At 42.1% G+C, this 27,500-nt stretch overlaps 1 protein-coding gene across 1 annotated transcript in view; it reads left to right on the plus strand.

Annotated features, from left to right (window-relative positions):
* Positions 1 to 27,500, plus strand: part of LOC147020343 (uncharacterized) — a 76,660-nt gene that overhangs the window by 181 nt on the left and 48,979 nt on the right. The window contains exons 2-3 of the mRNA XM_085893783.1: positions 10,515 to 10,658; positions 17,401 to 17,459. Coding sequence (XP_085749909.1) covers positions 10,515 to 10,658; positions 17,401 to 17,459 — 203 coding nt within the window. The remainder of the gene's footprint in view (positions 1 to 10,514; positions 10,659 to 17,400; positions 17,460 to 27,500) is intronic.

Consider the following 27,500-nt stretch of genomic DNA (forward strand, 5'->3'; position numbering starts at 1 on the left):
AATTAATTTGTAAGAGAAGTTGAAACGTTGTCGTGCAAGTCTGTGCAAAAATCGACTCCATGCCATGAGATAATCTAACCATTTCACTTTTTTTTTCTTTTTTTTTCTTTTTTTTTGTATACCTTGTCGAGGCTCTTTTGAGAGCGAACACACAATGCACAGCAGGGGGGGGGCATGAGACAAGAGGGGTGGGAGTGGGAAGGACAAAACAGTGGGGAACAGAGACATTAGGAGATATGTGGAAAGGGAGAGGGATGGGGTGGGGAACATGGGGAATAGAAGATGGACATTACAGGAACTTTCAGGAAGGAAAGCAGGGAAATTGAAGGAGGTGGGCTTGGGTGGATTATCGGGGGTAGAAAAGATCGAGGATTTGGATGGGGGATGATAAGAGGTGGTGTTGAACAGCTGTTTTGAAGGCTTGGAGGGAAGAATGCGATTGAATAGAGTGAGGGAGTTTATTCCAAAAGTGGGGAAAAGAGGAAGTAAAGAGTTAAGTTAAGCAGTGATTCGTGATTTTGGTGGTTTTACCAGAAGGGGGTTGTTGGGTGACCTTGAGTGCCCTGCGGAAATGTGGTGGGGACAAATCGTAGAGAGAGCAGGGGGGGAGGGCGAGGCTGGAGAGGAGACTGTAGAAGACAGAAAGACCACTGACCAACCTGCGGTGAGAGAGTGAGAGGCCCAAAGACAGCCTCATTGCGGGAGATGCCAATGATCCGAAATGCCTTGGTTTCCACAGCGTGAAGCCGAAAAAGGTGGGACGCAGGAGCACCAGCCCAGCGGGGAGAGCAGTACTCCATCAGGCTGCGGCCGAAAGCCTTGCAAGTGGTCAGGAGCTCAGGTGGGCAGAGGAAGGACTTTGCATTCCCAGTCGGCGACTTTCCCATTCCCATTGATTCCCAGTCGGCGACTGGCTTTGGAGGCGAGGTTTGAAATGTGGCTTTCCAGGAAAGGTCATGGCAGATAGTGAGACCCAGAAGCTTGAAAGAAAGGACTTCTTCCAGAGGATTGTTGAGAAAGTGGATGGGGGGGGGGTGCTAAACGGTCCTTTCCGAGAGACATCGTGAGAGTGTGAGATTTGTCCAGATTGAAAGACATGTTCCACGTGTTGGACCAGTTTGTGATTTTATCCAGATCTGCAGTGAGTGAAGAAGCTGCTGCTTGCCGGTCTGAGGGATGACAGATGGTACGACAGAGTGTGGAGTCATCAGCAAAGAGATATAGAGGATTTTCCAGAGGGACGGAGAGATCATTGATGAAAACCAGAAAAAGAACAGGGCCCAGAACGCTACCTTGAGGAACTCCAGCCTGCACAGGAAGAGGGGATGAAAGAACCCCATTTAAGGCCACACGTTGACTGCGACAGGAGAGGAAGTCTGCGAGCCATGAGTGGAGATGGCCTTGGATACCGTAGGAAGAGAGTTTGGTGAGCAGGGCAGGGTGCCAGACTATGTCAAAAGCACATGATATGTCCAGGGATACGGCTCGGATTTCCCCTCTGGCATTGAGGACTTCCATCCATTGTTGGGAGAGCAGAAGCAGCATATCTAGGGTGGAGTGACCTGGACTGAAACCAAATTGATGATTGTAAATCAAGCCATTGGAGAAGAGGAAGGATTTAATGTCTGAAGCGATGATGGATTCCATAACCTTGCTGATGATTGGGAGAAGGCTGATTGGTCTGTAGTTGCAGGGATCTGTTTTTGCACCTTTTTATGCAGGGCAGTAATGTTTGCTGATTTCCAAGCAGATGGCAGACGACCTTGAGCAAATGAGAGGGTGAATAGAACAGAGAGAAGGTGAGCAAGAGCAGAAGAGCAGGTTTTTAGGACACGTGGGCTGATGCAGTCTGGACCGGTTGCAGAATCTGAGTTGACGTTTGACAGCAAGCTCTCCACCTTGTCAGGAGAAAAGGACACAGAGTACAGGGACAGTTGGGTGCGACTGGGTAAGGTGGGTAGAGAAAGCGATGGGTTTTGGACACAAGATTTAAATGCAAGCACTGAGTTTAGGCATTCAGCTTTCTCATGTGCGGTATCAGCAGTGCGGCCATTTGAGGTAAGGGTGGGAATGGAGGGGGAACATACACCAGAAACAGATTTGATTAGATGCCACCATGATTTTGAGGAGGGAGAGAGGTTTGAAAGTTCAGACTTGAGATGAGAAAGATGTTGTTTTCTGGCTCTCCTGAGGGTAGATACACACTTGTTCCGAGCTTTATGGAAGGAATTGAGATTACCCTCAGTTGGGTAATCTTGTACGGTTGGTCGGGGAAAGGGTTTGGCCCAAGCCCCTAACACGAATCGGGTGGCTATGTTTGACTGAAAGTGACACGAGTTCTCAATTTGTTTCGAGTGCCAGCGATAACTCAGCTACTCTTCACGAATCACTGTGGGTTCTTCAATGTCCACCAACGATTGCAAGCACACTGGAGGTGGTTAAATGTCCATCCGAGGGACGGGACGCTTTGTGAACCCGCAGAGCTTGCCTGTGAAACACCGATTCCACAGCACACAGACGGGTCTGTACAAGATTGTTGACGCTGTTCAGGAATGTCGTGAGGCTTCACCAAGAATATTGTGAACAGGTTTGGCCATCACATTTCAGAAAGGACATCATTGCCATCGGCAGGTTTCAGAGTAGTGACTCAATTGATTCTGGGTCCAGCTTGATTAAACGATGAGGAACAGCTGAAGGAGACATTACATACATTAGGAATGAGGTGATGATAATGGCATCTGAGAGAGATGGTTAAATTTGAGCTGCGTGAGTGGTTAAGCTACATGGCTTGAATTTGAGGTGGGTGAGTGGTTAAACTGCGTGGTTTATATTTGAGGGGTGAGTGGTTATTCTGCGTGGTTTTAATTTCAGCTCGGTGCGTGGTTAAGTTGTGTGGGTTAAATTTGAGCCGGTTGAGTGGTTCAGCTGCATGGTTTATATTTGAGGTGGATGAGTGGTTAAGCGACATGGCTTGAATTTGAGCTGGGTTAGTGGTTAAGCTGTGTGGGTTAAATTTGAGCTGGGTGAGTGGTTAAACTGTATGAGTTAAATTTGAGTTTGGTGAGTGGTTAAGCTAAGTGGTTTAAATTTGAGCTGGGTTAGTGGTTAAGCTGTGCAGGTTAAATTTGAGTTTGCTGAGTGGTTAGGCTGCGTAGGTTAAATTTGAGTTTGGTGAGTGGTTAAGCTGTGTGGGTTAAATTTGAGTTTGGTGAGTGGTTAAGATGCGTGGATTAAATTTGAGTTTGGTGAGTGGCTAAGCTGTGTGGTTTAAATTTGAGCTGGATGTGTGGTTTAGCTGAGTGGATTAAATTTGAGTGTGGTGAGTGGTTAAGCTGCATGGTTTAAATTTGAGCTGGGCGAGTGGTTAAGCTGTGTGTTAAATTTGAGTTTGGTGAGTGGTTAAGCTGCGTGGTTTAAATTTGAGCTGGGTGAGTGGTTAAGCTGTGTGGGCTAAATTTCAGCTTGGTGAGTGGTTAAGCTCTGTGAGTTAAATTTGAGTTTGGTGAGTGGTTAAGCTGCATGGTTTAAATTTCAGCTGGGTGAGTGGTTTAGCTGTTTGGATTAAATTTGAGTTTGGTGAGTGGTTAAGCTGCGTGGTTTAAATTTGAGCTGGGTGAGTGGTTAACTGCGTGATTTTAATTTGAGGTGGGTGCATGGTTGAGCTGTGTGGGTTAAATTTGAGCTTGGTGAGTGATTAAACTCTGTGGATTAAATTTGAGCTGCGTGAGTAGTTAAGATGTGTGGTTTATATTTGAGCTGGGTGAGTGGTTAAACTGTGTGGATTAAATTTGAGCTGGGTGAGTGGTTAAGCTGCGTGATTTAAATTTGAGCTGGGTGAGTGGTTAAGCTGTGTGGATTAAAATTGAGCTGGGTGAGTGGTTAAGCTGCGTGATTTAAATTTGAGCTGGGTGAGTGGTTAAGCTGTTTGTGTTAAATTTGAGCTGGGTGAGTGGTTAAGCTGTGTGGGTTAAATTTGAGTTTGGTGAGTGGTTAAGCTGCGTGGGTTAAATTTGAGTTTGGTGAGTGGTTAAGCTGTGCAGGTTAAATTTGAGTTTGGTGAGTGGTTAAGCTGCGTGGGTTAAATTTGAGTTTGGTGAGTGGCTCAGCTGTGTGGTTTAAATTTGAGCTGGGTGTGTGGTTAAGCTGTGTGGATTAAATTTGAGTGTGGTGAGTGGTTAAGCTGCATGGTTTAAATTTGAGCTGGGTGAGTGGTTAAGCTGTGTGGATTCAATTTGAGTTTGGTGAGTGGTTAAGTTGTGTGGTTTAAATTTGAGCTTGGTGAGGGGTTAAGCTGCGTGGTTTAAATTTGAGCTGGGTGAGTGGTTAAGCTGTGTGTTAAATTTGAGTTTGGTGAGTGGTTAAGCTGTGTGGTTTAAATTTGAGCTGGGTGAGTGGTTAAGCTGTGTGAGTTAAATTTGAGTTTGGTGAGTGGTTAAGCTGCATGGTTTAAAGTTGAGCTCGGTGAGTGTTAAGCTGTATTGGTTAAATTTGAATTTGGTGAGTGGTTAAACTGTGTGGTTTAAATTTGAGCTGGGTGAGTGGTTCAGCTGTGTGGTTTAAATTTGAGCTCGGTGAGTGGTTCAGCTGTGTGGGTTGAATTTGAGTTTGGTGAGTGGTTAAGCTGTGTGGCTTAATTTGAGCTCGGTGAGTGGTTAAGCTGTGTGGGTTAAATTTGAGCTCGGTGAGTGGTTATTCTGTGTGGGTTAAATTTGAGTTTGGTAAGTGGTTCAGCTGTGTGGGTTAAATTTGAGTTTGGTGAATGGTTAAGCTGCATGGTTTAAATTTGAGCTCGGTGAGTGGTTAAGCTGTGTGGGTTAAATTTGAGTTTGGTGAGTGGTTAAGTTGTGTGAGTTAAATTTGAGCTCAGTGAGTGGTTCAGCTGTGTGGGTTAAATTTGAGCTCGGTGAGTGGTTAAGCTGTGTGAGTTAAATTTGAATTTGGTGAGTAGTTTAGCTGCGTGGTTTAAATTTGAGCTGGGTGAGTGGTTAAGCTGTGTGGGTTAAATTTGAGGTCGGTGAGTGGTTAAGCTGTGTGAGTTAAATTTTAGTTTGGTGAGTGGTTAAGCTGCATGGTTTAAATTTGAGCTGGGTTAGTGGTTAAGCTGTGTGGGTTAAATTTGATTTCGGTGAGTGGTTAAGCTGCATAATTTAAATTTGAGCTGGGTGAGTGGTTAAGCTGCGTGGGTTAAACTTGAGTTTGGTGAGTGGTTAAGCTGCATGGTTTAAATTTGAGCTCGGTGAGTGGTTAAGCTGTGTGGGTTAAATTTGAGCTCGGTGAGTGGTTCAGCTGTGTGGTTTAAATTTGTGCTCGGTGAGTGGTTCAGCTGTGTGGGTTAAATTTGAGTTCGGTGAGTGGTGAAGCTGCGTGGTTTAAATTAGGTGCCGATAAAATTCCAATGCTGCACAACTTTTTAAAGGTCCACATGATCAGAAATTTATGTTCTGTGTTATGAATATATAAGACTTCACTTAACACGGAATAGTTGTTTTTTCTTGAATATACATCTTAAAACGAAGATTTTATTGTTTATTGGTGTCCATGTCCCCTCGATTGGTCCCACCCCCTAAAATGTGATTGCATCATATATCACGTGACACCGCGTCATCACCAGGATGCTTTTGCTTCAGGACTTGCATTTACGTGCGGTGTACATCAGCCCTGAAAAACTCTGAGCCCTGTGAAAGTACTGAAAGTACCAGCTGGATGTATTGTTGCTAGTTGGAGCAATAAGTACAACGAAAGATGGTCTGAGCACACACGTTTTCCCAAAAAGATCCAGTTCTAAGGAAAATTTGGACAGTCAAAGTATAACTGACCAGAGGAAAGCGGCATGGCCCAACTGCTTCATGCGTTATTTGCAGCATCCATTTTGAAATTATTTGACGACACCGGCCTGTATTCCCAGTTTGGGATGAGTAAATTGAAGTGATTGAAAGCCGACGCAATCCCCACGAAGATTAGAGATAATTCTAATCGAATGGAGGAGAACAAAATGGACACAAACAGCTGTGGAAAAGCATTATGGATGTATGTCCAAGCGTTATGGAGTGTTACAGGGGGACGGGGGTGTTTCCAGTGGTGTTACGTAACGCTGATTGATCAATTAATGACAACTTTGTTCCATGCACCCTTTATTTAAAGATGCAAGTATTTACTGATTTAAACAAATCGCTTTATTTAAATATTATCATTGCTATTTCCACAGACATTTAATCTCATTTGCAAATGAAAGCAATTTAATATATTTAGAAATGATGACGTCACTCCGAAGTGATTACCCCGATGACTCGTTACAGGGATTCCGACTGCTGCCTTGTCTTATAATACCACCTTTACCTTTTCAAACGTAGTTCGTAGTGACTGAAAAGACCAACAGGTGAAATAGCATCCTGGGGTTAAGGTATGAAATAAGGGGAGGAGGTGTCTTCATTGAGCACTTACATAATATTTTAAGGAGTGTCTGTTGATCTGTTGAAACGTTAAGGAGTGTTACAGGGTGGGTGGGGGTGTCAGATTTGGGCATAAAAAGTGTTGCATCATTTTGAATGACTCCAAAGTGCGAGAAGCTGATGGTAAGTAGCATTGTGTTTTTTAACCAGCATTCAGAACAAGAACACCTGTAAATAGCATTGACTATAAACAGATGAATACAAACATTCACAAGTTTAATACAGGGAGTCGTACAAAGAAAAAGGAGAAGGACAACCGATAATTACCGAGGTGTGAATTCAGACTGGCCACGAATGACTGGGCCATCCAAAATGGGAAAATAAATAAGAGAACGGAAATTATTTTACCACTAAATGTAGACTAGCTACAATAAAAGCTTCTGCACCGATTCAGCCATGAGGCGATACCAGATTATGGACCCCAACCCCTAAACTCGGGATCTGGATCTGCCTCTGGCCTCCATTACTGATGTTGATATTTTCATGTTACTTGTACATGTTATCCACAAAAAGTTTCAGCATTTCATTCTAACTTACATAAATGTACAGTTTTTATTCCTCGTTATCGGCATCAACGTATATTTTTTACATGTACACACAGTTCTGGTGCCTGGGTGGTTGTAGTTATGTTCAATCAGTGTCAATTCACCTATTGTACATAACTCACTCACTAGATGTACATTGTGAGGCTAGTCTCATCCAGTATTTCATATTATTGGGTTCTATGATCGAAGTGAGTGGAAAATGTAGAGGAGAAATTAATAGACAGTTAGTGTTGGGGAGAACAGCAATGTCAGGATTGACAGAGATCTGGAAAGACAAATCAAATCAAATTACAATTTAATTACAAAATATACAAAACAAGTAGTCCAAGGATTAAAAAAGTTTACTTCCATTGAGAAAAAAAAAATGAAATGGTATTGATGATAAAATCTAAAACTACCAGTGAAAATAATAATAAAAAAATAATTACATCATGAAACTAGAAGGGCACTTGGTGGAGCGCATACCTACGCCACGTAATGGCTGATCTCATCGAACATATCGGGCCCATTATATTTTTGAAATATCATGCTATTCAGTACTATATAGTTTTTGGCTTTATCTCTCAATGGTGAAGAATCACTTAGAATATTAAATAATTCTCGTATACAGATCCGGATTTGGATCTTTTTCTAAATCGAATCAATTCTTCCGTGTCACACAACCAACCTGTCCACCAAGTTTTGTGGGAATCCGTCCACAACTTTTTGAGATATCGTGCTATATATCGGTTTAGCACGATCTCTCAATGGTGAAGAATCACTTAAACAATTCTAGTAGTCGGATCCGAATCCGGATCTTCGCCAAAATCTAATCAATTCATCCTTTTCACACCCGAACTTGTCCACAAAATTTCATCCGGATCTGTCCACAACTTGTTGAGATATCTTGCAGACAAACAGACAGAAAGGGGTGAAAACATTACCTCCTTCACCTTCGGTGGTGGAGGTAATGAACAGGCAGATTGTATAAAAAAAAATAGATAATGCATAATAATAAAAAAATTAACCAGAAAGATGTCATGTCTGGCATGATACTTGTGAAATCCCAAAAACAAATTTGACCTTAAAAATAATTAGTGGTTGAATTCAATGATCACATGTGCAAATCCTCTTCAAATTTCAAGTCAATCAGATGAAAATTGACAATTTTAGAAAATTGGCCTATGTTGACCTTTGAGCCGATGTTGACCTTAAAATTACTTCTTTATTGAATTCAGTGATGGGATATGCAAATCATCTTGAAATTTCAAGCCAATCAGATGAAAATTTAGGACTTTAGAAAGATGACAAAGTTGTTGACCTTTGGCCTATGTTGATCTTTTGAATTTTTGACCTCAAAAACAATTGGCTTCTTGCTTATGACAAACTCGACCATGTGGTGCAGTTTCGTGAAGATTGGTTTGAAATTGTGACCTGTGGGTGATTGACAAACAAATAGATAAACAAACAGACAGAATAACGCACAAGACCAACCAATGTACTTGAAAAATGTTCGATTTTTCGCAAGTAATAAATAAATAAATCCAAAGATTATCATTTATCAACTGCATCCTAAACGGAACAGGAGGTTGTTTACATCTTTCAGTTCTTATTTGAGACATGTGCAACTGTTGGGAAGTTCTTAAGCTGCAACTGGACATCGTGAGCCGAGTTTGGGACAAAAGATGGTGATGCTGTTCAGAAGTGAGCAAGAATTTAGCAAATCGAGTCGTGATGAAATTACACTTGTCAGAAAGTTAGGCAACATCAAGAGTTTTCAAAAATTCACCACAGGGCATTATGTTCGGAAAACCATCATACGTAGCGTTCTGTTCTGTATACATTCAATACATTGGACTTGGGCAACAGTAATGCCAGCTGACCACACAGGTGCTCCAAATTCAAGCATTGGAAGAATATACATTTTGTAGATCAAAACCAGTTGATCAGCCCTGACTCGCTTTTTTCTTCAATTTGCTCAAAATGTAAAGTCGTCGCGAAGTATTGCGAACAAAATGATTTACTTATTGATCCCACTAGAGATTGTTCTGGACTTATGATAACACCGAGGGCTTTGATAGAGGAAACGGCGTCTAGTGGGATATCATCAAAGTGCAGGTGAACAGGAGATAGTGGATTGTGAAGAAATTAAATCTGCATAAATTTACACTTCACTGGATACAGTTTCATATCGTTATGATAATAACAATCAGTGAGGAAATCAATATGAAACTGTAACCCAGGCAAAAAATGCTGCAGTTCGAACTGTAGTATATGAGAGTAGTATTCTCATATACTATAGTTGGTAACAGGTTCTACTACAGTTGTCTGCAGAGAGTTACTACAGGAAAGCAATGTGAACATTATGACTGGTACAGTATTAACAAGGCTTAGATCATCAATGCATTTAGCCTGGTGTTGGTTTAATGGTTAAGGTGGCTGCCTTAATATCCTAGACTCCTGAGTTTGAGCACCTGCTGGGCCGTTAAATAGCATCAGGTGGGGTTGACTCAGCCTGTCATCTGAGTTCAAGCACCTGCCGTTCCATTAAATAGCACCAGGTGAGGTTGACTCAGCGTGTCATCCTTCCAAGGTCGGCACAATGAGTACCAGCTTATGACAAACAGGGGGCACTGCATGTTGCATCAGCAGCACAGCTGAGCTCCCAGCAATGATACAACTAGCAGCCACAGGCTGCTAACATTACTTATCTGAAGTAATGGCTGCATCGTTAAGCATTCCCAAAAATAATGGAACCTCGTTTTGTACCCTGCAGTTTGTCCACATGTACGGTCAAGAGAAGATGATGTTGATCCATGGAATTCAACAGCTTGTGATCCATCCATCCATCCATTAGGACCATACTCTGTGCAAAGCATGGGTGCTGCCTAAGCAGTCTCCTTGGCTATTGGGCACAATCCTGGATGGTTCGCCACTCTGGCACAGGATACCAGCAAGCTGGCACTCATTTTGCCAACCTCAGATGGATGACAGGCAGAGTCAACCCCACCTGGTGCAATTTAATGGCACGGCAGGTGCTCGAACTCAGATGACAGGCTGAGTCAACCCCACCTGGTATTAATTCAAGATCAATTTGAACTCAGGATCCTAGGATCCCAAGCCCACCACCCGAACCATTAAGCCAACATCAGGCATGGTCTGCGATCAATGTGACAAAAAAAATTCAGATTGTCAGCAAAACCTCATGATTAACAGGAAGTTGGATCAGGATTTCAACTGCAGCGAGAAAGCATCTAAAAATGCAAGGCACGTTCCCCTTGTTATTCGGATTTCTTCTTCCGTATGCTAAAAGGTACCTTTGACATTTTGACCAAATTATTATTTTGCCATCTCCATATTCTCATAATCAAGCTTTGTTGAAAATTTGATAACAAATGCTCAAAAGAAAGAAAAAAAAAGTTATGGCCCAGACAGACAGACACACAGATGTGATTGCCAAATCCCGTCTCCCGCTGTGTGGGGACGGGCTAGTAAGTTAATTTACTTGATCAAAGGCTTTACGATTGGCAATTGTGCACAGGTTTGCATCATTGCCAAGCTAGTCAACACATCTATGAATGCCGTCAAGCAAACTCACAAGGTACAGCTGAACTCTACCCTTCATGTTGCCATACTGTTGGCAATCAACGCCATGTTCTACTGTATATCCCTCATCACCAAATCGGCAAGAAACTGCTCAAATACTCATGCGATTACAGGTGTGATAGAGATCTGGCAGTACAGGTGTGATAGAGATCTGGCAGAGTTGATCATCTATCTATAATTCCAACAATGGGTGTGTGTGTGTGTGTGTGTGTGTGTGTGTGTGTGTGTGTGTGTGTGTGTGTGTGTGTGTGTGTGTGTGTGTGTGTGTGTGTGTGTGTGTGTGTGTGTGTGTGTGTGTGTGTGTGTGTGTGTGTGTGTGTGTGTGTGTGACCGCTGTTTATCGACAACCAGTGGTCCGATCTAATTGAAACTTGGCAGGTATATTCCTGGGGTCCTGTGGATGTGCCTTTTCAAGGTTTGATATTAATCGGATAAGTGGTTCCCAAGTTATGGCCATTTATTTACCAAACTAATGACAGGACACGTTGCTGCGTATGCGTGGCCGATGGGGAAAGGGTGCCTTCGTTACCAATGACAGGACACGTTGCTTGGCATTTTGCACCCACAGTATCTTTCTTCTATCTATCTATAATTCCAGCAATCTCTGTTCGTTTGCCTTTCAAAAGGTTTGAAATTAATCGGACAAGTGGTTCCCAAGTTATGGCCAAGTTAGAGCTCGTTCCCCATTACAGGTTACAATGTATGGACTTCAGGATAGTGATGACTTACTGTATTATAATAATTTCTCGATTTCTTATGCGCATTTATAGATAACACAAGTCTGAAGACGACGATGGTTCACGAGCGGTATTTGAGGATGTAGATTGTTTCAGAAGTCAAGGATGAGACAATGTGATAATGTTTGACCAAGTTATAAAAATGATCAACATGATGTGGTACGAGTGACAGGTTATTAGCTGCAAAATATCAAAAACCTGGTTTCGTTCAGCAACTTTAAAAATTTGACCTTTGCATAACTTTTAAAGGTCACAAAACAATGTTGTGGACATTAAAATAAGGAAACAGGATACGTGCTATAGCTTATTGGAGTAAGTTCGTCGAAGAAGGTCGAAAACCCGGTTCGATTCCCACAACTTTGAAAATTTGACCTTTGTGAACTTTAAAGGTCAAGGATTATGACCTTTGGTGCAAAACTTCTTCTGGAACATTCCAGGAACAATATAACGTCATATAGGCTATATGGAATTTCGCACTCCTCGGATTATCCATACTTTGATGAAATCAGTGTAAAAACAAACTTGAAGGGGGCACCACGGGCAAGGTGTTCGAGATAGAGAAAAATGGTTTCAAGACTTTAGGTGGGGAATGATCTCAAGATTATGCATAAAAAATATTGTCATCCAAGCTCTCAAAGTTTGGGCGGTCATCTGATTTTTAAGTCAAAATTCGCAATTTTCTAAGTTTGAGACCTTTTGACCTTGACCTTGGGATGAAAATGAAAAATCGAGCTCTGTAGGGCTATGCAGTTGCCATTGGGCTAACCAAATACTGAAACCCCTGCCAGATTCGACAAACCCCTCGGAGAAGATGGATTTTTATGTCAAAATTCGCAATTTTCTAAGTTCGTGACCTTGTGACCTTGACCTTGGGATGAAAATGAAAAATCGAGCTCCGTGGGGCTATGTAGGTGCCATTGGGCTAACCAAATACCGAAACCCCTGTCAGATTCGACAAACCCCCTCGGAGAAGATGCAAATTGAAATTGGATACCCCCTAAAAACACATGTTTTTTTGGACGTGGCTCCGCCCATAATGGGCGCACCACGCCCATTCTCAGGAAAACACAACGAGATCATGGTATAAACCTCCCACCAAAATTTTATCAGGATCGGATCAAAACCCACAGAGCTATGCTCAGGGCAGACAGACATACAGACAGACAGACACACAACAATAATGAATATAGTAGTCACTTATATTTTTTCGTGAACTAATAGTGGTCACTTATTTTTTTTGTGAAAATATTTTTTCGTGAACCAACAATGCCCCAATCCAGTCGTCGTTTACGAGAGCGAAGGAAGGGCCTGTGTGGTTGTTTGAAAGTTTTTATTTTGCACATACGGCCACGCACGTACGACCACGCACGTACGACCATGCACGTACGGGCACGGGAGAGCGAAGGAACGGCCTGTGTGGTTGTTTGAAAGTTTTTTTTTTGTACATACGGCCACGCACGTACGACCATGCACGTACGGGCACGGGAGAGCGAAGGAACGGCCTGTGTGGTTGTTGTTTCTGGCACACGGTTTGAAAGTTATTTCATTTAATTTTTTGCACATACGACCATGCACGTACGGGCATGTGAGAGCGAAGGAACGGCCTGTGTGGTTGTTGTTTCTGGCACGCGGTTTGAAAGTTATTTTGTTTAATTTTTTGCACGTATGACCATGCACGTACGGGCACGCGAGAGCAAAGGAACGGCCTGTGTGGTTGTTGTTTCTGGCACGCGGTTTTAAAGTTTTGTTTTAAATTTTTAAAAAAAATTTGCACGTACGGCCACGCACTAGTAATTAATACCAGGGGTACTTTCGGAAATGGGCATACTGAAGCAGTTTTCCAAATCTGGGAAAAACATGTAGATCTGAGACAAAAATTAAATATTTCAGTGAGTGGATCCAACATCTCGGACGCAGATCCCACTTGGAATCGTGTTGCGCAGTCAAATGGATGGCTGGCTTAAACAGGTAAACGCCAGACGTCGCTCAATGATTGGGGGTGGTCGTGCCGGCAGACACAGATAAATTCAGAGGAGGTAAATCTGTGCAAATTTGGGAAATGTGTAGATTAATTTCATTTGTAATTTCAAAGGATGATTTATTACTCTCAGGAAGACAAAATGATTGCTTCTCAAGTCTCATTAAATGACGAATTTGTTGTTGCCATTTCCCCGGTTCTGTTTGCATTAAGTGTTTTTTTTTTTTTTTTTTTTTTTTTTTGTATACCTTGGTCGAGGCTCGTATGAGAGCTAACACACAACTCACAGCAAGGAGGCATGAGACAAGAGGGGTGGGAGTGGAAGGGACAAAACATTGGGGAACAGACACAGGTGAACTGTGGAAGGGAGAGGGATGGGGATGGGACGGGGAACATGGCGAGGAGAAGATGGACATTACAGGGGACTTTCAGGAAGGAAAGCAGGAGAATTGAAGGAAGTGGGCTTGGGTGGATTATCGGGGGTAGAAAAGATCGAGGATTTGGATGGGAGAAGATAAGAGGTGGTGGTGAACAGCTGTTTTGAAAGCCTGGAGGGAAGAATGGGAAAGAATAGAGTGAGGAAGTTTATTCCAAAGGCGGGAAAAAAGAGGAATGAAAGAGTGAAGATGAGCAGTGATTCGTGATTTTGGTAGTTTTACCAGAAGGGGGTTGTTGGCGGACCTTGAGCGCCCTGTGGAAATGTGGTTGGGACAAATCGCAGAGAGAGCAGGGGGCAAGGCTGGAGAGGAGTCGGTAGAAGACAGAAAGACCACCGACCAACCTGCGGTGATTGAGTGAGAGGCCCAAAGACTCAGCTTCATTGCGGGAGATGCCAATGATCTTAAAAGCCCTGGTTTCGACAGCGTGAAGTCGAGAAAGGTGGGAGGCAGGAGCACCAGCCCAGAGGGGAGAGCAGTACTCCATCAGGCTACGGACAAAAGCTTTGTAAGTAGTCAGGAGCTCAAGAGGGCCGAGGAAGGACTTTGCACGACGGAGGATTCCCAGTCGGCGACTGGCTTTTGAGGCGAGGTTGGAAATGTGACTTTCCCAGGAAAGGTCATGGCAGATAGTGAGACCCAGAAGCTTGAAAGAAAAGACTTCTTCCAGAGGATTGTTGAGAAAGTGGATGGGGGGTTTTGTAAACGGTCCTTTCGAAGAGACATAGTGAGAGTGTGAGATTTGTGTGGATTGAAAGACATGTTCCACGTGTTGGACCAGTTTGTGATTTTATCCAGATCTGCAGTGAGCGAAGAAGCTGCTGCTTGCCGGTCTGAGGGATGACAGATGGTACGGCAGAGGGTGGAGTCATCGGCAAAGAGAAATAGAGGATTTTCCAGAGAGTCCGAGAGATCATTGATGAAAACCAGAAAAAGAACAGGGCCCAGAACGCTACCTTGAGGAACTCCAGCCTGCACAGGAAGAGGGGATGAAAGAACTCCATTTAGGGCCACACGTTGACTGCGACAGGAGAGGAAGTCTGCGAGCCATGAGTGGAGATGGCCTTGAATACCATGGGAAGAGAGTTTGGTGAGTAGGGCAGGGTGCCAGACTGTGTCAAAAGCACGTGATATGTCCAGGGATACGGCTCGGATTTCCTGTCTGGCATTGAGGACCTCCATCCATTGATGGGAGAGCAGTAGCAGCATATCCAGGGTAGAGTGACCTGGTCTGAAACCAAATTGATGATTGGAAATCAAGCCATTGGAGAAGAGGAAGGATTTCATGTCTGAAGCAATGATGGATTCCATAACCTTGCTGATGATTGGGAGAAGGCTGATTGGTCTGTAGTTACAGGGATCTGTTTTTGCACCTTTTTTATGCAGGGCAGTGATGTTAGCAGATTTCCAAGCAGATGGCAGATGACCTTGGGAAAATGAGAGGGTGAATAGAACAGAGAGAGGGTGAGCAAGAGCAGAAGAGCAGGCTTTGAGGACACGTGGGCTGATGCCGTCTGGACCGGTTGCAGAATCTGACTCGAGGTTTGAAAGCAAGCTCTCCACCTTGTCAGGAGAAAAGGATACAGAGTCCAGGGACAGTTGGGTGCGACTGGGTAAAGTGGGTAGAGATAGTGATGGGTTTGGGACACAAGATTTAGCTGCAAACACCGAGTTTAGACATTCAGCTTTATCACGTGTGGAATCAGCAGTGCGGCCATTTGAGGTAAGGGAGGGGATGGAGGGGGAACATACACCAGAAACAGATTTGATTAAACGCCACCAGGATTTTGAGGAGGGAGAGAGGTTTGAGAGTTCAGACTTGAGATGAGAAAGATGTTGTTTTCTGGCTCTCCTGAGGGTAGATACACACTTGTTCCGAGCTTTGTGGAAAGAACTGAGATTGCCCTCAGTTGGGTTTGCTTTCCATGAGGCAAAGGCAAGTTGTTTCAGGACAACTGCCTCACCACAAGCTTCAGTAAACCAAGGGCGGGAGGAAGGGTAAGACAACTGAACACGAGAGGGGATAAATCTGTGCATGAGGGAGAGCAAGTTTCTTTGAAAGAATTCCCAGGATGAGTTGATGTTTGAGAAAGTAGTGATAGGAGACCAGTCTGTAAGTTTGATGGCTGCTCGGAGACCCTGCCAGTCGGCTTGAGTGAAATGCCAGACTCGACGGCGGTGAGGTGGTTCTCTGATGACAGCCAGAGAGATGTCCACTTTAACAAGGACGTGGTCAGAAGAACCAATTGGAGCGAAGGAAGAGCAGCAGATATTGTCAGGGAAATTTGTCAAAATCAGATCCAGAAGAGATGGAGTACCATTGGTTGAGATCCGGGTCGGGAAGTTGACCGATTGAGTCAGTCCCAATGAGTCACAGAAAGCTTTTGCTGATGTCCCATGGCAGGTGAGAGAGGTACCCACACCTAGCCAACTGGCGTGATGACAATTGAAGTCGCCACATAAGAGGAAGAGAGAGTTTGGATGAGAAGATAGAAGATGGTCCATGTTTTCGGAGAGTGAGGTGTAGATGGAGTCATCACTGTTCGGTGGACGGTACAGTACACATATAAACATGAGGTGGGAGTGGAGGGGAAGCCGAAGCCAGAGGTATTCCTGGGGGTGTGGGGGAGTGAGAGCAGTGCAGGGAGAGTGAGGAATAGAGTCTTTGATGAAGAGAGCAACACCTCCACCAGGACGAGGCTCAGGTCTGTCATACCGTAAGAGGGAGTAACCAGGGAGAGATACTTGGGAGTCAGACACGTCTTGGGAGAGGAAAGTTTCTGTTAGGCAGATAATGTCTGGTTTGTCAGTGGCAACCTGCATGGAAAGATCTGAAAGGTTTGAGCGAAGGCCCCGGATATTTGAGGTCCACACTTTTAATGAAGAGGTAGGGGAGGAGGCTTTGGGTGCAGGAGGTGGAGGGGGTGGGGGAGGGTAGGACGAGGCAAGAGGGGGGGAGGTAAGGAGGGTTGCTGAAGGAGTGTGGGGTATTGCAGAATGGGGAGGGGGGGGGGCGGAATGAGGAGGAGAAAAGGCTCTGTGGTGCTGGGAGAGAGGGGGGACAAGAGACAAGGAAGATGGCAGTTGAGGATTTGAGGAGGTGGAGTGAAGAGATGGAGGTGAGAGGGCAGTGGAGGGAGGCAGGTTGGTGGATGAGAGGGGGGCAACTTAGAGAAGGAAGAGTGAGGGGGATGAAAGGTGGGAGAAAGGTGAGGGGGGAATTTTTGAAAGAGGTGAGAGGGAGGCTTGGAGGGAGAAGAGTGGGATGGTTGCTTTGAGAGTGAGAGTGAGGGGTGAGGGGGTGAGTTGGCACTGAAGTTGGAAAAAAGAATGGTTGATGGAAAGCGAGCATCCATGGCAAACTGTGGTTTTTAAAAGTTTTAGGTCAGAGATGCGATTTAACACAATTCTTGATGGATGCAATGAAGGCGAATTCAGAGCATGGAGAGAAGAAGCGCTGTAATAGTTGGATTTTTTAGGCAAGGAATGAAGGAGAGGTCGAAATGAGAGCAGTCTGTTAAAATAGCAGAAGAGAAGTGCATTGTGAAACAGTAAAGAGTACCACATGTGTGAGAGAGGAAGATGAAGCATTATAAGATCGTTTTTGTTGTTAATATTAATGTATGAGAGAGTTCAACAGATTAGGTCATGGAAGTGTAAAAAAAAAAGAAATCGAGGAAGACGAGGAGGAAGTTAAGAGGAAGAAGAAGTAGCAGAATCGGGAGAAGGTGAGCGTGTTGTTGTTGTTGTTGTTGGGTATATATATATATATTTTTTATTTTTTTTTTTTTTTTGAGATAAGAAAGAGATTAGTTGGGAGAATGGGGGATGTTTGGAAAGTGGGGAGGATGAAAATTGAAGGTAATGGGGAGGATAGAAATTGAAGGAATGGGGAGAAAAAACAAACAAAGAAACAAAAAAAAACGATCGAACACCGAGTGGAACCGGTAGGCCTCAAACCTAGGACTAGGCCTCAAACACCAAGTAAGAACGTCGACATAAATACTCACAAAATAGCACGATTTTTGAAACAAAACCGAACTAGGAACACACATTAACATGTAGGTGAGAAAATTAAACAGTTAAAACGGGACAAATAACAACCGGAAACTTAACTTTGAGAACGTCAGCAGGGAGCCCCGAAGGAGACCTCTTGCCGCTCAAAACCGGAACCGGACCAGTGTTCAATCTTTGTGGAATAGAAACTAGTTTTCCCAAACTTTATCATTTTCACTTTGTTGCACACACTACGGTTACATTATCTCCCCGTTTAAAAGCAGCATCAAGCTGTATTATCAACCTGCGTAAACCATTGTTCATCCATTGTTTAGCATTCGTTCCACATTTGAACGATATTAATTCAAAAATGGTGTTTGTACCTAGTATTAATGAGCTGAGAAAATTGTTGAGCTATACTACTGGGATTATCACACTGACTTAGTATTGACCAATCCATCTATCCATTGTCCAAAAGTGTGAACAAAAGAGTCACGAAAGGGCCATAATGAAATCCTACGAGGTTTAACAGATGGTATTGATTGATGATGACAAACAATAACGACTGCACGATTGCTAGTAGATACAGGAGCAGATAGATCTGCATTATGATAGCTATCGCCTAAATAGGTGAGAATCTTGGCCAAAACAGTAGGACACCTCGTCGCCTCATTAACAATTTGTGACAATATAATAGGCTGCATCAACAATCCCGTATCGAGATCAAGGAAATCGTTCATGATGATAAAAGAGGTGTTTTCAAAAATGGCAAGAATATTATCAACCACTGTAATAATGTGATCAATCAGTTCATTACTCCACCACCCAAGGTGGATGGAGGTTATGTTTTCAGTCCTGTCTGTTTGTCTGTCTGTGAGCACGATATCTCAAAAACTTGCAGACAGATTCGGATGAAACTTGGTAGACAGGTTGGGTGTGTGACAAGGACGAATGGATTAGATTTTGGTGAAGATCTGGATCCAGATACTGGAATTTTTAAAGTGATTCTTCACCATTGAGGGATAGGGAAAAAAACGATATATGGCATGATATCTCAATAGGTTGTGGACGGATTCGGATTACACTTGGTGGACAGTTTGGGTCGGTGACAAGGCCAAATGGTCCAGGATGTAGATCCAGCCTATTATTGGGATACAAAACATAAACTGTTCAGCCTGGCAGAGTAATGCGCTCTACCAAGTGCCTGTCTAGTTTTAAAACTGTGAATGATGTGGTGAATAAGGAACACAAACATAGATGTTTATCAATAGTCAAACAGAACTGGACGATCTTAGAGGCACACATACATAATACTCCAAAATGTGGGGAGATAGGGTCTTTAAAAATTTCCTTCACATTAATGTTCTGAAGAACATACAGAGCAGCAACCCTCCACCCAAACGGTCGCTGCGGTCATGATGAAGTTTCTGAAAAAGTGACAGGTGATGTGCAAACACAGGATTTTCAGATGAAAACCCAGTTTCAATTACTTGAACATCCCTACACTGAGAATATGAAGTATCTTCAAAATCATTAACCTTATTATTAAGTAATTGAGCATTGAATAACAACGCAGATGATAAACCAGATTGCGGATAAGATTTCCAAGTATTTATCAATACTGGCCAGTCTATCTTATGGATATTCACATGAGCACATGTATGAGGGCTGTGGTTGCACAACATGAATTGGTCTGTGATTGATTGTATACCTGTGTATAGACTGTGATATCTGGGTGAGGGTCTGATCAGATGGTGAATTTTCTGTCAATGTTTGTTTATTCTCTCTCACACTGCAACCTCCACATCCCTCTACACTGGGCCAGATTGCCATGTTGGCAAACTAGGCCTGGGCCTAGGATCCAAACTTCAGAGGACCCAAAATTATGAGTGAAAATAAAACGATTTTTAGATACATTTTATGTTTTTTACATTTAAAAATACATATTACACTTACGTAGCAAATAAATATACCATTCATTGTTCTACCCTGGGCTGGATTATCACATTGGCCAACGAGGCCTGGGCCTAAGGCCCAAACTTCAGGGGACCAAAAAAATGTGTAAAAAAAAAGAACAATTTTTATGTATTTTTTTGCATTTCAATAATATACATTACACACCAAATAAATATATGTTCATCAAACAGGAAATATTAATTCAGAAAAATAAATTGCGCAAATAAAATAATGGTATCGTCCAATCAAACTCGAAGAACTCCATCTCCTGGAATGCCATGCCTGTTTTGCATTGAACAGTTAACAGAAGCCACAGGCCCACAACATCCTTGATGGTTAATTTTGAAAAACAGAGCTCGAAATGCTACAATGAAGTCAGCAGCAGTAAAGCAGGAAAAAATGGAAAAAGATGAGGTCAAGCATGAACGCCCTCGAGGGGTGAGATATTTTTGACTCCTGAAGTGGTCGCAACACCTTCAAAGCCCATAAGTGATCCCGCCTCAATGCTTCCCTCTCCACCACCATCGTTGCCCAGCTCCAGCGCTACAGAAGACTGCCCTTGAGAAACTTCAACAATGTCCAAGTCACAAACCCTGGATGAGGAAAACTAGATCGCTTGATGTGACCAGGAAGACATGACTGATGTTGGAGGGCTACGGCAGTGACCATGCTCAATGGACAGAAATAAATGAGGAGATAAGGGAGTATTTTAGCGTGATAATAGCCAGACCAAAACATTGGGGATTTCAGCGCATCAGAGCGTATTTACAGCGACAAGAAATGGCAACTGAAGAGGGAACACTTTTCCAGAAGGACACACAATGATATTACGAGCCAGAGAGTGGCTAATTTACTCTCCATCTCCTGGTGCTGTGTTCTCTTATGTTTGCAAACTCTTTGACAAGAAAGCTAGTGCACTCACATCAGGATATAGTGACTGGAAAAATGTCACTTTCTGCCTGTGTGATCATGAAAATTCCCCTGATCATCTGAATGCAATCCTCTGTATGGCTGCACAGACAGATAAAAATGCTAGACTTGATTGCAGTCTTGTTACTCAGGCAGAATTAGAGAGAGATTATTGGAGAAACGTTCTTAAAAGCATCGTCAGTCAGAGAAGGAGAATGCTTAGGCAGCACAAACCTCTGCACAGAGTATGGTCCCGATGGATGGATGAATGGTTTGCCCATCCTGTCATCCTTCTGAGGTTGGCAAAATGAGTGCCAGCTTACTGGCAATAGGGGGCATCGCATCAGTGGCACAGCTGCGCCCCCAGAAAATGATGCAGCCAAGCAACAACAGGCTGCACACAAATAAAAATATATCCAAACGATGGTAATTACTTTGGTTATTTGGAACTACTCAGTCGTTTTGATCCATTCCTGTGGTTAAACATGGACATTGTGGCAGAGGTCGTGTCAATTACTTGTCATCTACTATCTGTGATTAATTCATACAGCTTATGAGTGATATAGTCCTAAAATCGATTGTTGGTGAACTTAAAGCCTGCAAATACTAATATATTGTTGTGGATTCTATCCCTGATGTAGCCCACACCAAACAACTTACCTTCATGGTTTAGTATGTTCTGTCTAGCGGAGAGCCCATGGAGTGTTTTTTGACTTTCATTCCCACTTACGGTCACACTGCCAAACATCTCGAGTTGAAGATCCACTTGTTTCTTCAAGAAATCCCAGTTTACATGGGAGATTGTCACGATCAAAGCTATGACAATGCAAGAAACATGCAAGGCAAATACAATAACTCCAGGCAAAGATTTTTAAAAAGCAGAAGTGAATACTCTGGCAGACGACATCCCATGTTTTGCACATTCACTCAAATTAATTAGATGTTGTGCAGCAGAATGTTACTTCGAGGCAGTTTCGTTTTTAAAATTTTGTACAAAATGTTGTACAATTTCTTCTCCGCTTCTACTCAACACTGGGAGGTGCTACAAGGGCACATACAACATGATGGTCTCACATTGAAAAACTTGGCTGGAGCTCGGTGGTCATGAAGAGAAGATGCGACCAAAGCTCTACATTTCTGCAATAAATCCATTTAGGAAGTCCTGGCTGAAATTTCTAATGATGAGAAAACTCCCAAAATGTAACAACTTGAGGCTTGCAAGTTAAAATGAACCATGGACACATGAGAGACAGTTGTCATGGTTGCATTGTGGGATACAATCCTTCAAAGGATTAACCCAACAAGCAAAGCACTTCAAAGCGTTCAGGTAGAGATGGGTGTCATTAGCACACTGTTTAAATCACCCATCGATGCTGTTTCCGGGATCAGAGGGAACTTTGACACTTTTGAGATTGAAGCTTGCAGTCCAATAGAGACAAACAGCTAAAGGGATGATTCAAAGCGGACGAAAACAAAGAAAACAAGTGGTGCCAGGCACAACAAATCCCACCCATTTAAGGCATAAAGTTATTTTGGGGATCAAATTTAAATTTAATACATCCTTAACCTGAATGTTGATTATAAGGAATAGAATAAGGAATATTTTAGTCTTAGTTTGAAGCCAATTAAACCATTTTTGACGAATCTTTGACCAGAAAATGATTTTGACCTTTCAAGGCCATGTAAAGTCAAAGGTCATGGCATCAAATGAAAGCCAATAAAGGACTTGATGTATGTCTTCCATAGTAAACATGCATATTCCTAACCTTTTTTGATTTATAATGGAAAATATGTAATTTTGACCGATGACCATGACCCCCAAAACTTCGGACCCAACCGATCTTTACAAATATGCATTTTTCACTATAGGAATGGGTAGGATTATAAGTGACAAATAGAATAAGGTTCACTATAAGCTTAGTCTGAAGTAAATCAGATCATTTTTGACGAAGTTATGAGCGAAAAATGATTTTAATCTTTCCGTGACCTTGACCTTGACCTTTGATCCAATTGGACCCAAAAGTTAATGGGGTCATCCAAGGTTCATTGCCCACCTGTGGATTAAATTTGATAGTGTTTGCTAAAGCCATTTTGCTGTAAATTTGCTAACAGACAGACAAACAAACAAACCGGACGATTACAATATCCCGCTCCCTCCCTCCGGGGGGTGGGATAATACTGTTTGGAGAGCCAGTGACCAAGGTGAGACTTACGGGACGAGAGACATTCATCGTGGAAATTCACTACACAATTTGTGATCGCCTCGCCGAGGAATGGCAGAGATAAAATGAAACTTATGAAGTACTGGGCAGAAAATTTGGATTCGTATCCAAAGTACACTCTGCAAGCCACATGGAGATCATCAAAACTACCTGTGAGTTAATGCACATTTATCCACGAGATTTTGAAAGGGGGCTCGCAGATGAATTCTGCCATTTCACGTCAATTCTTGATAACAAGGATAGCCTGACAGCACATCTGCCCGTGAGATGCTGAAGAAGATCAGGGATCTCAGCCTATCTCATTCGTTCCCCAATGTTGACATTTGTTTGAGAATGTACCTGTGCATCCCTATGTCAAACTGCTCAGAGGAAATGTCTTTTTCAGTTGTGAAACGGGTGAAGAACCATCTGCGATCAATAATGGGCCAGAAAAGATTGCATGACATTAGTTTGCTTGAAATTGAGAACAGATTCAGGACATCTCTGTCATTGGATGACATTGTCGAGGAATTCTCCATCACCAAGACACTACGTGATCTACCATCAAACAGGTAAGAAATTATTAATTACCGGTAATTAATTATGTATTGATCACTTATTTATGTACTGTATATAAGACCTGTCGATTCGAGCCTGGTGTTGGCGCAGTGGTTAGGGCAGTGCTTTGGGATCCAAAAGGTCCTGAGTTCAAGCCCCGTTGGGCCACTGAATTAATACACCAGGGGGTTGACTCAGCCTGTCATCCTTCCGAGGTCGGCGAAATGAGTACCAGTATACTGGGCTGGTGTATACCCCAGTTAAAATAGGTGTACCATATCCCTGTGTCGTAAGAGGCGACCAGGGTTGCGTCAGGAAGGGCATCCGGCATAAAACATGTGCCAAAACACTATGCGGATCATACGGATGATCCGCTGTGGCGACCCCTAACGGGAGCAGCCGAAAGAAGAAGAAGATATAAGACCTGTCGATTTGCTGACAGTGATACCAACCTTCAATGTGATGACCAATCTATGGGACAATAACAAAAAAGGATTCCTGGGAGATCCTGCCCTCTATGCGAGGATAAACAGCACCGTAAGTTGGCATTTGCAGTTTCAACACGTGTTCCTATGTACCCATACACAAACTTTCCTTCCTTTATTTTATTGCATCACAAACCTTCCCTGAAACTTTTCCATCACAAACCGTCATTTGATTCATTGAAATCCGATAATCTGTTCTCAAGTTATAACATGACAAAAAACAAACAAACAAACAAGCAGTCATAGACTGGTACTTACGAAATCATCAACTTGACCTCTGACCTTGTCTAATAAAAGCTGTCTCTTGAGAAGGTAGCGATACAAACCAGAAGTTTCTACGATGATTCCGTACCAAACCATCAAAAATCGTAACGTCGACCAAAGCAAAAATCTCCATTTCTCCACGCAATTATTTAATATTATTTTATCAAAGTCATAAAACCGTAATATTCGGCCATCCACCAACAATCTTTACATAATTCGACGGCTTAGTGAGTCAGGCATGCGACGATAACCTTTATTGGGATAAAAAAATGACTTTTAAACACCATCTTTATCGAAAATTCCGTCAGCGCGCACACAGAAAACCTTTACGTGATCAACGATGCGTCTGCTCGAGCGCGCTGCACCACGTGACGAGCCGTGATGCAGCGAGTGAAATATTTTTTATACAATCTTAAAACGTCTCCAAAACTTCCGATTTTTACCAGAATTTTGACAACTGAGTGTTAAGCGTCCTAAGCGATCGCAAAAACCGAAGACAAAATTAAAATTGAAGTTAAAACAAACTCGTAACATCGAGTGAAGCAAAAATACTCGATTTCTCCACATGAATTTACGGAATTATGTTTGACCTCACTGTGACCTTGACCTTTGACCGATTTTGACCAAAATCTAATCAGCGCTAGCCATCACCCTCCTGAATCACGTGGTGTAATTTGACATTGGTAGCTTCTTCCGTTCTCGAGTTATCGTGCCTACAAACAAACAAACAAACACACACAAACAAACACACACAAACAAACACACACACAAACAAACACACACAAACAAACACACACAAACAAACACACAAACAACAAACACACAAACAGAGGACGGAAGTCATCAATATACTTACGAAATCTTTAGATTTGGATCAAAAATCTTTAGATTTCGTAAGTACCAAAAAGAACACATCGTGTAGAGCATGATACTTGCAAAATCCATCAAACAAATTTGACCTCAAAAATAATTGGAGGTTGAATTAAATAACCAAATATGCAACTCATCTCAAATTTCAAGTGAATCGGATGAAAATTGACAATTTTAGAAATTCGGTCTATGTTGACCTTTTGGTCGACGTGGACCTCCAAGATAATTGGTGATTGAATTGAGTGACCTGAAATATATATCCTCTTGAAATCTCAAGTCAATCAGATGAAAATTGAGGATTTTAGAAATACCACCTTCGTTGTTGACCTTGGGCCTATGTTGACCTTTTGGTCGAAGTTGACCTCAAAAATAATTTGCTGGTTGAAATCATTGACCTGAAATATAAATCCTCTTTAAATTTCAAGTCAATCGGATGAAAATTGCTGATTTTAGAAATATGACCTTGAGTTTACCTTTGACCTTTTTACCTCAAAAATAGTTTGTTTCTAAACTCAGTGAGACACGATGTAATTGCTTTTTAATTTTCAGGTTAATTGGATGAAAATTAATGATTTCAGATTATATTTGATGATTTTAGTAGTTTAACCTTGAGTTGACCTTTGACCTTTGAACCTCAAAAATAGATGGTTTCCCAATTCAGTGAGACACTATGCAATTGCTGTTTAATTTTCAAGTTAATAGGATGAAAACTGATGATATTTCAGATGAAAAATGACTGTTTTAGAAGTTTGACCTGAAGTTGACCTTCAACCTTTTGACCTCGAAAATAGTTGGTTTTCAAATTCAGTGACCCAATATGCAAATTTTGTTCACATTTCAAGGAAATGGGATGAAAAAATGATTTTAGAAATGTGACCTTTGACCTCAAAATAAATAGGCTTCTCATTTGTGACTACCTCTACTACTTGGTAAAGTTTTATGACTGGTTTGGAATTGTGACCTGTAGGCGATTGACAGACAGACAGACAGACAGACAGACACGGCTCCTTTTATAATGTAGATTAAAATTAATGAAGTAGTTTATAGTTACTCTGTGCTCCGTTGAGCTAGCCGTCTGAGTTGTATTGCTTTCAGGATCGGATTATAGGAATGATACCTTTCATAAATGTGTGTGCAGTCATTATAGGGGTATGGAGTCCCCCCCCCACCGAAAGGATCGTGTGCCCTCAGGCTCACGGACTGTTTAATATTGCCCTGCTCTACCCCCCCCACCCCCCCCCCCAAAAAAAAATGCTGATGTCCCTGTTCCTTCCTCCACTCTTTCCTCTCCCCCACTCATTGAAAATGCGTAAATTGTAAATGGCCTTCATATTGAAAAAAAGATTAATCGACTGATCAATGGAATTGAAGGTGTGTGTATGAAGGACAGACATAATGGGCGAAATGGCCTTTTGTATCCAAGTTCCAATTTGACCATGAATATCACCCCGACGGCTGACACATTATCATGACATCCACCACCACCTCCTTCGGTTGTGAATCTACAAGCGCAGAAACCAAGTGAACAGAGGAAGGAAACAGAAACCTGTAAAGAGATGGGCAGAGAACTGTGACTGGGGCCGTTGATGCATATTGTGAGTGGTGAAGAAGGAGGGCCTGAGGTGCAGAAGCCGATATAAGTGAAGGAGTTCAGGCTTGAAAAAAAATGTTTTGCAGCCCCACCCGACCCCACACCTTTCAACCCCACCGCCGCCCTTCCCTTCTCCCAGGTGGGTGGAACCCTCAAAAACAAAGACGGAAAGTCAGGGACTTTCCGAGCTTGTATTTTATCAGGGAACACACCGTTACGTCATGCTGAATCCACGAATCAGCGACCAGAGTGAAATTGGGAGTGCCTTCTCGAAACCAAGGAACGCCTCTTCAGGGACGTTTGCCCTTTTATAAGCCAATGGCAGTTTTGAGGAACGACTTTGCCACATAAAATAATTTTTGAAGCGACATTTAAGGCAATTTTGCTTTGTGTACTCAATTTGCAAGGCAAGGTCCACTCAGAGGTAATCGCAGTATAATTTATGTGATATCAACGCATGAACTTCGGAAAGTCGTGTGTATACAGTATATGTGTGGACACAGTGGACTGTGTGTGTACCGTGTATATATATATATATATATATATATATATATATATATATATATATATATATATATACATATATGAATGTATATGGTATATATGTGAATGTATATGGTATATATATATATATATATATATATATATATATATATATGAATGTATATGGTATATATGTGAATGTATATGGTGTATATATATATATATATATATATATATGAATGTATATGGTATATATGTGAATGTATATGGTGTATATATATATATATATATATATATATATATATATATGAATGTATATGGTATATATATATATATATATATATATATATATATATATATATATATATATATATATATATATATATATATATATATATATATATATATGGAATATATATATATATATGGAATATATATATATATATATATATATAT

This window comes from Eptatretus burgeri, chromosome 9, assembly GCF_056783735.1.
Source record: "Eptatretus burgeri isolate ZD-2024b chromosome 9, Ebu_testis_v1, whole genome shotgun sequence".
NCBI classification, from domain to species: domain Eukaryota; kingdom Metazoa; phylum Chordata; class Myxini; order Myxiniformes; family Myxinidae; genus Eptatretus; species Eptatretus burgeri.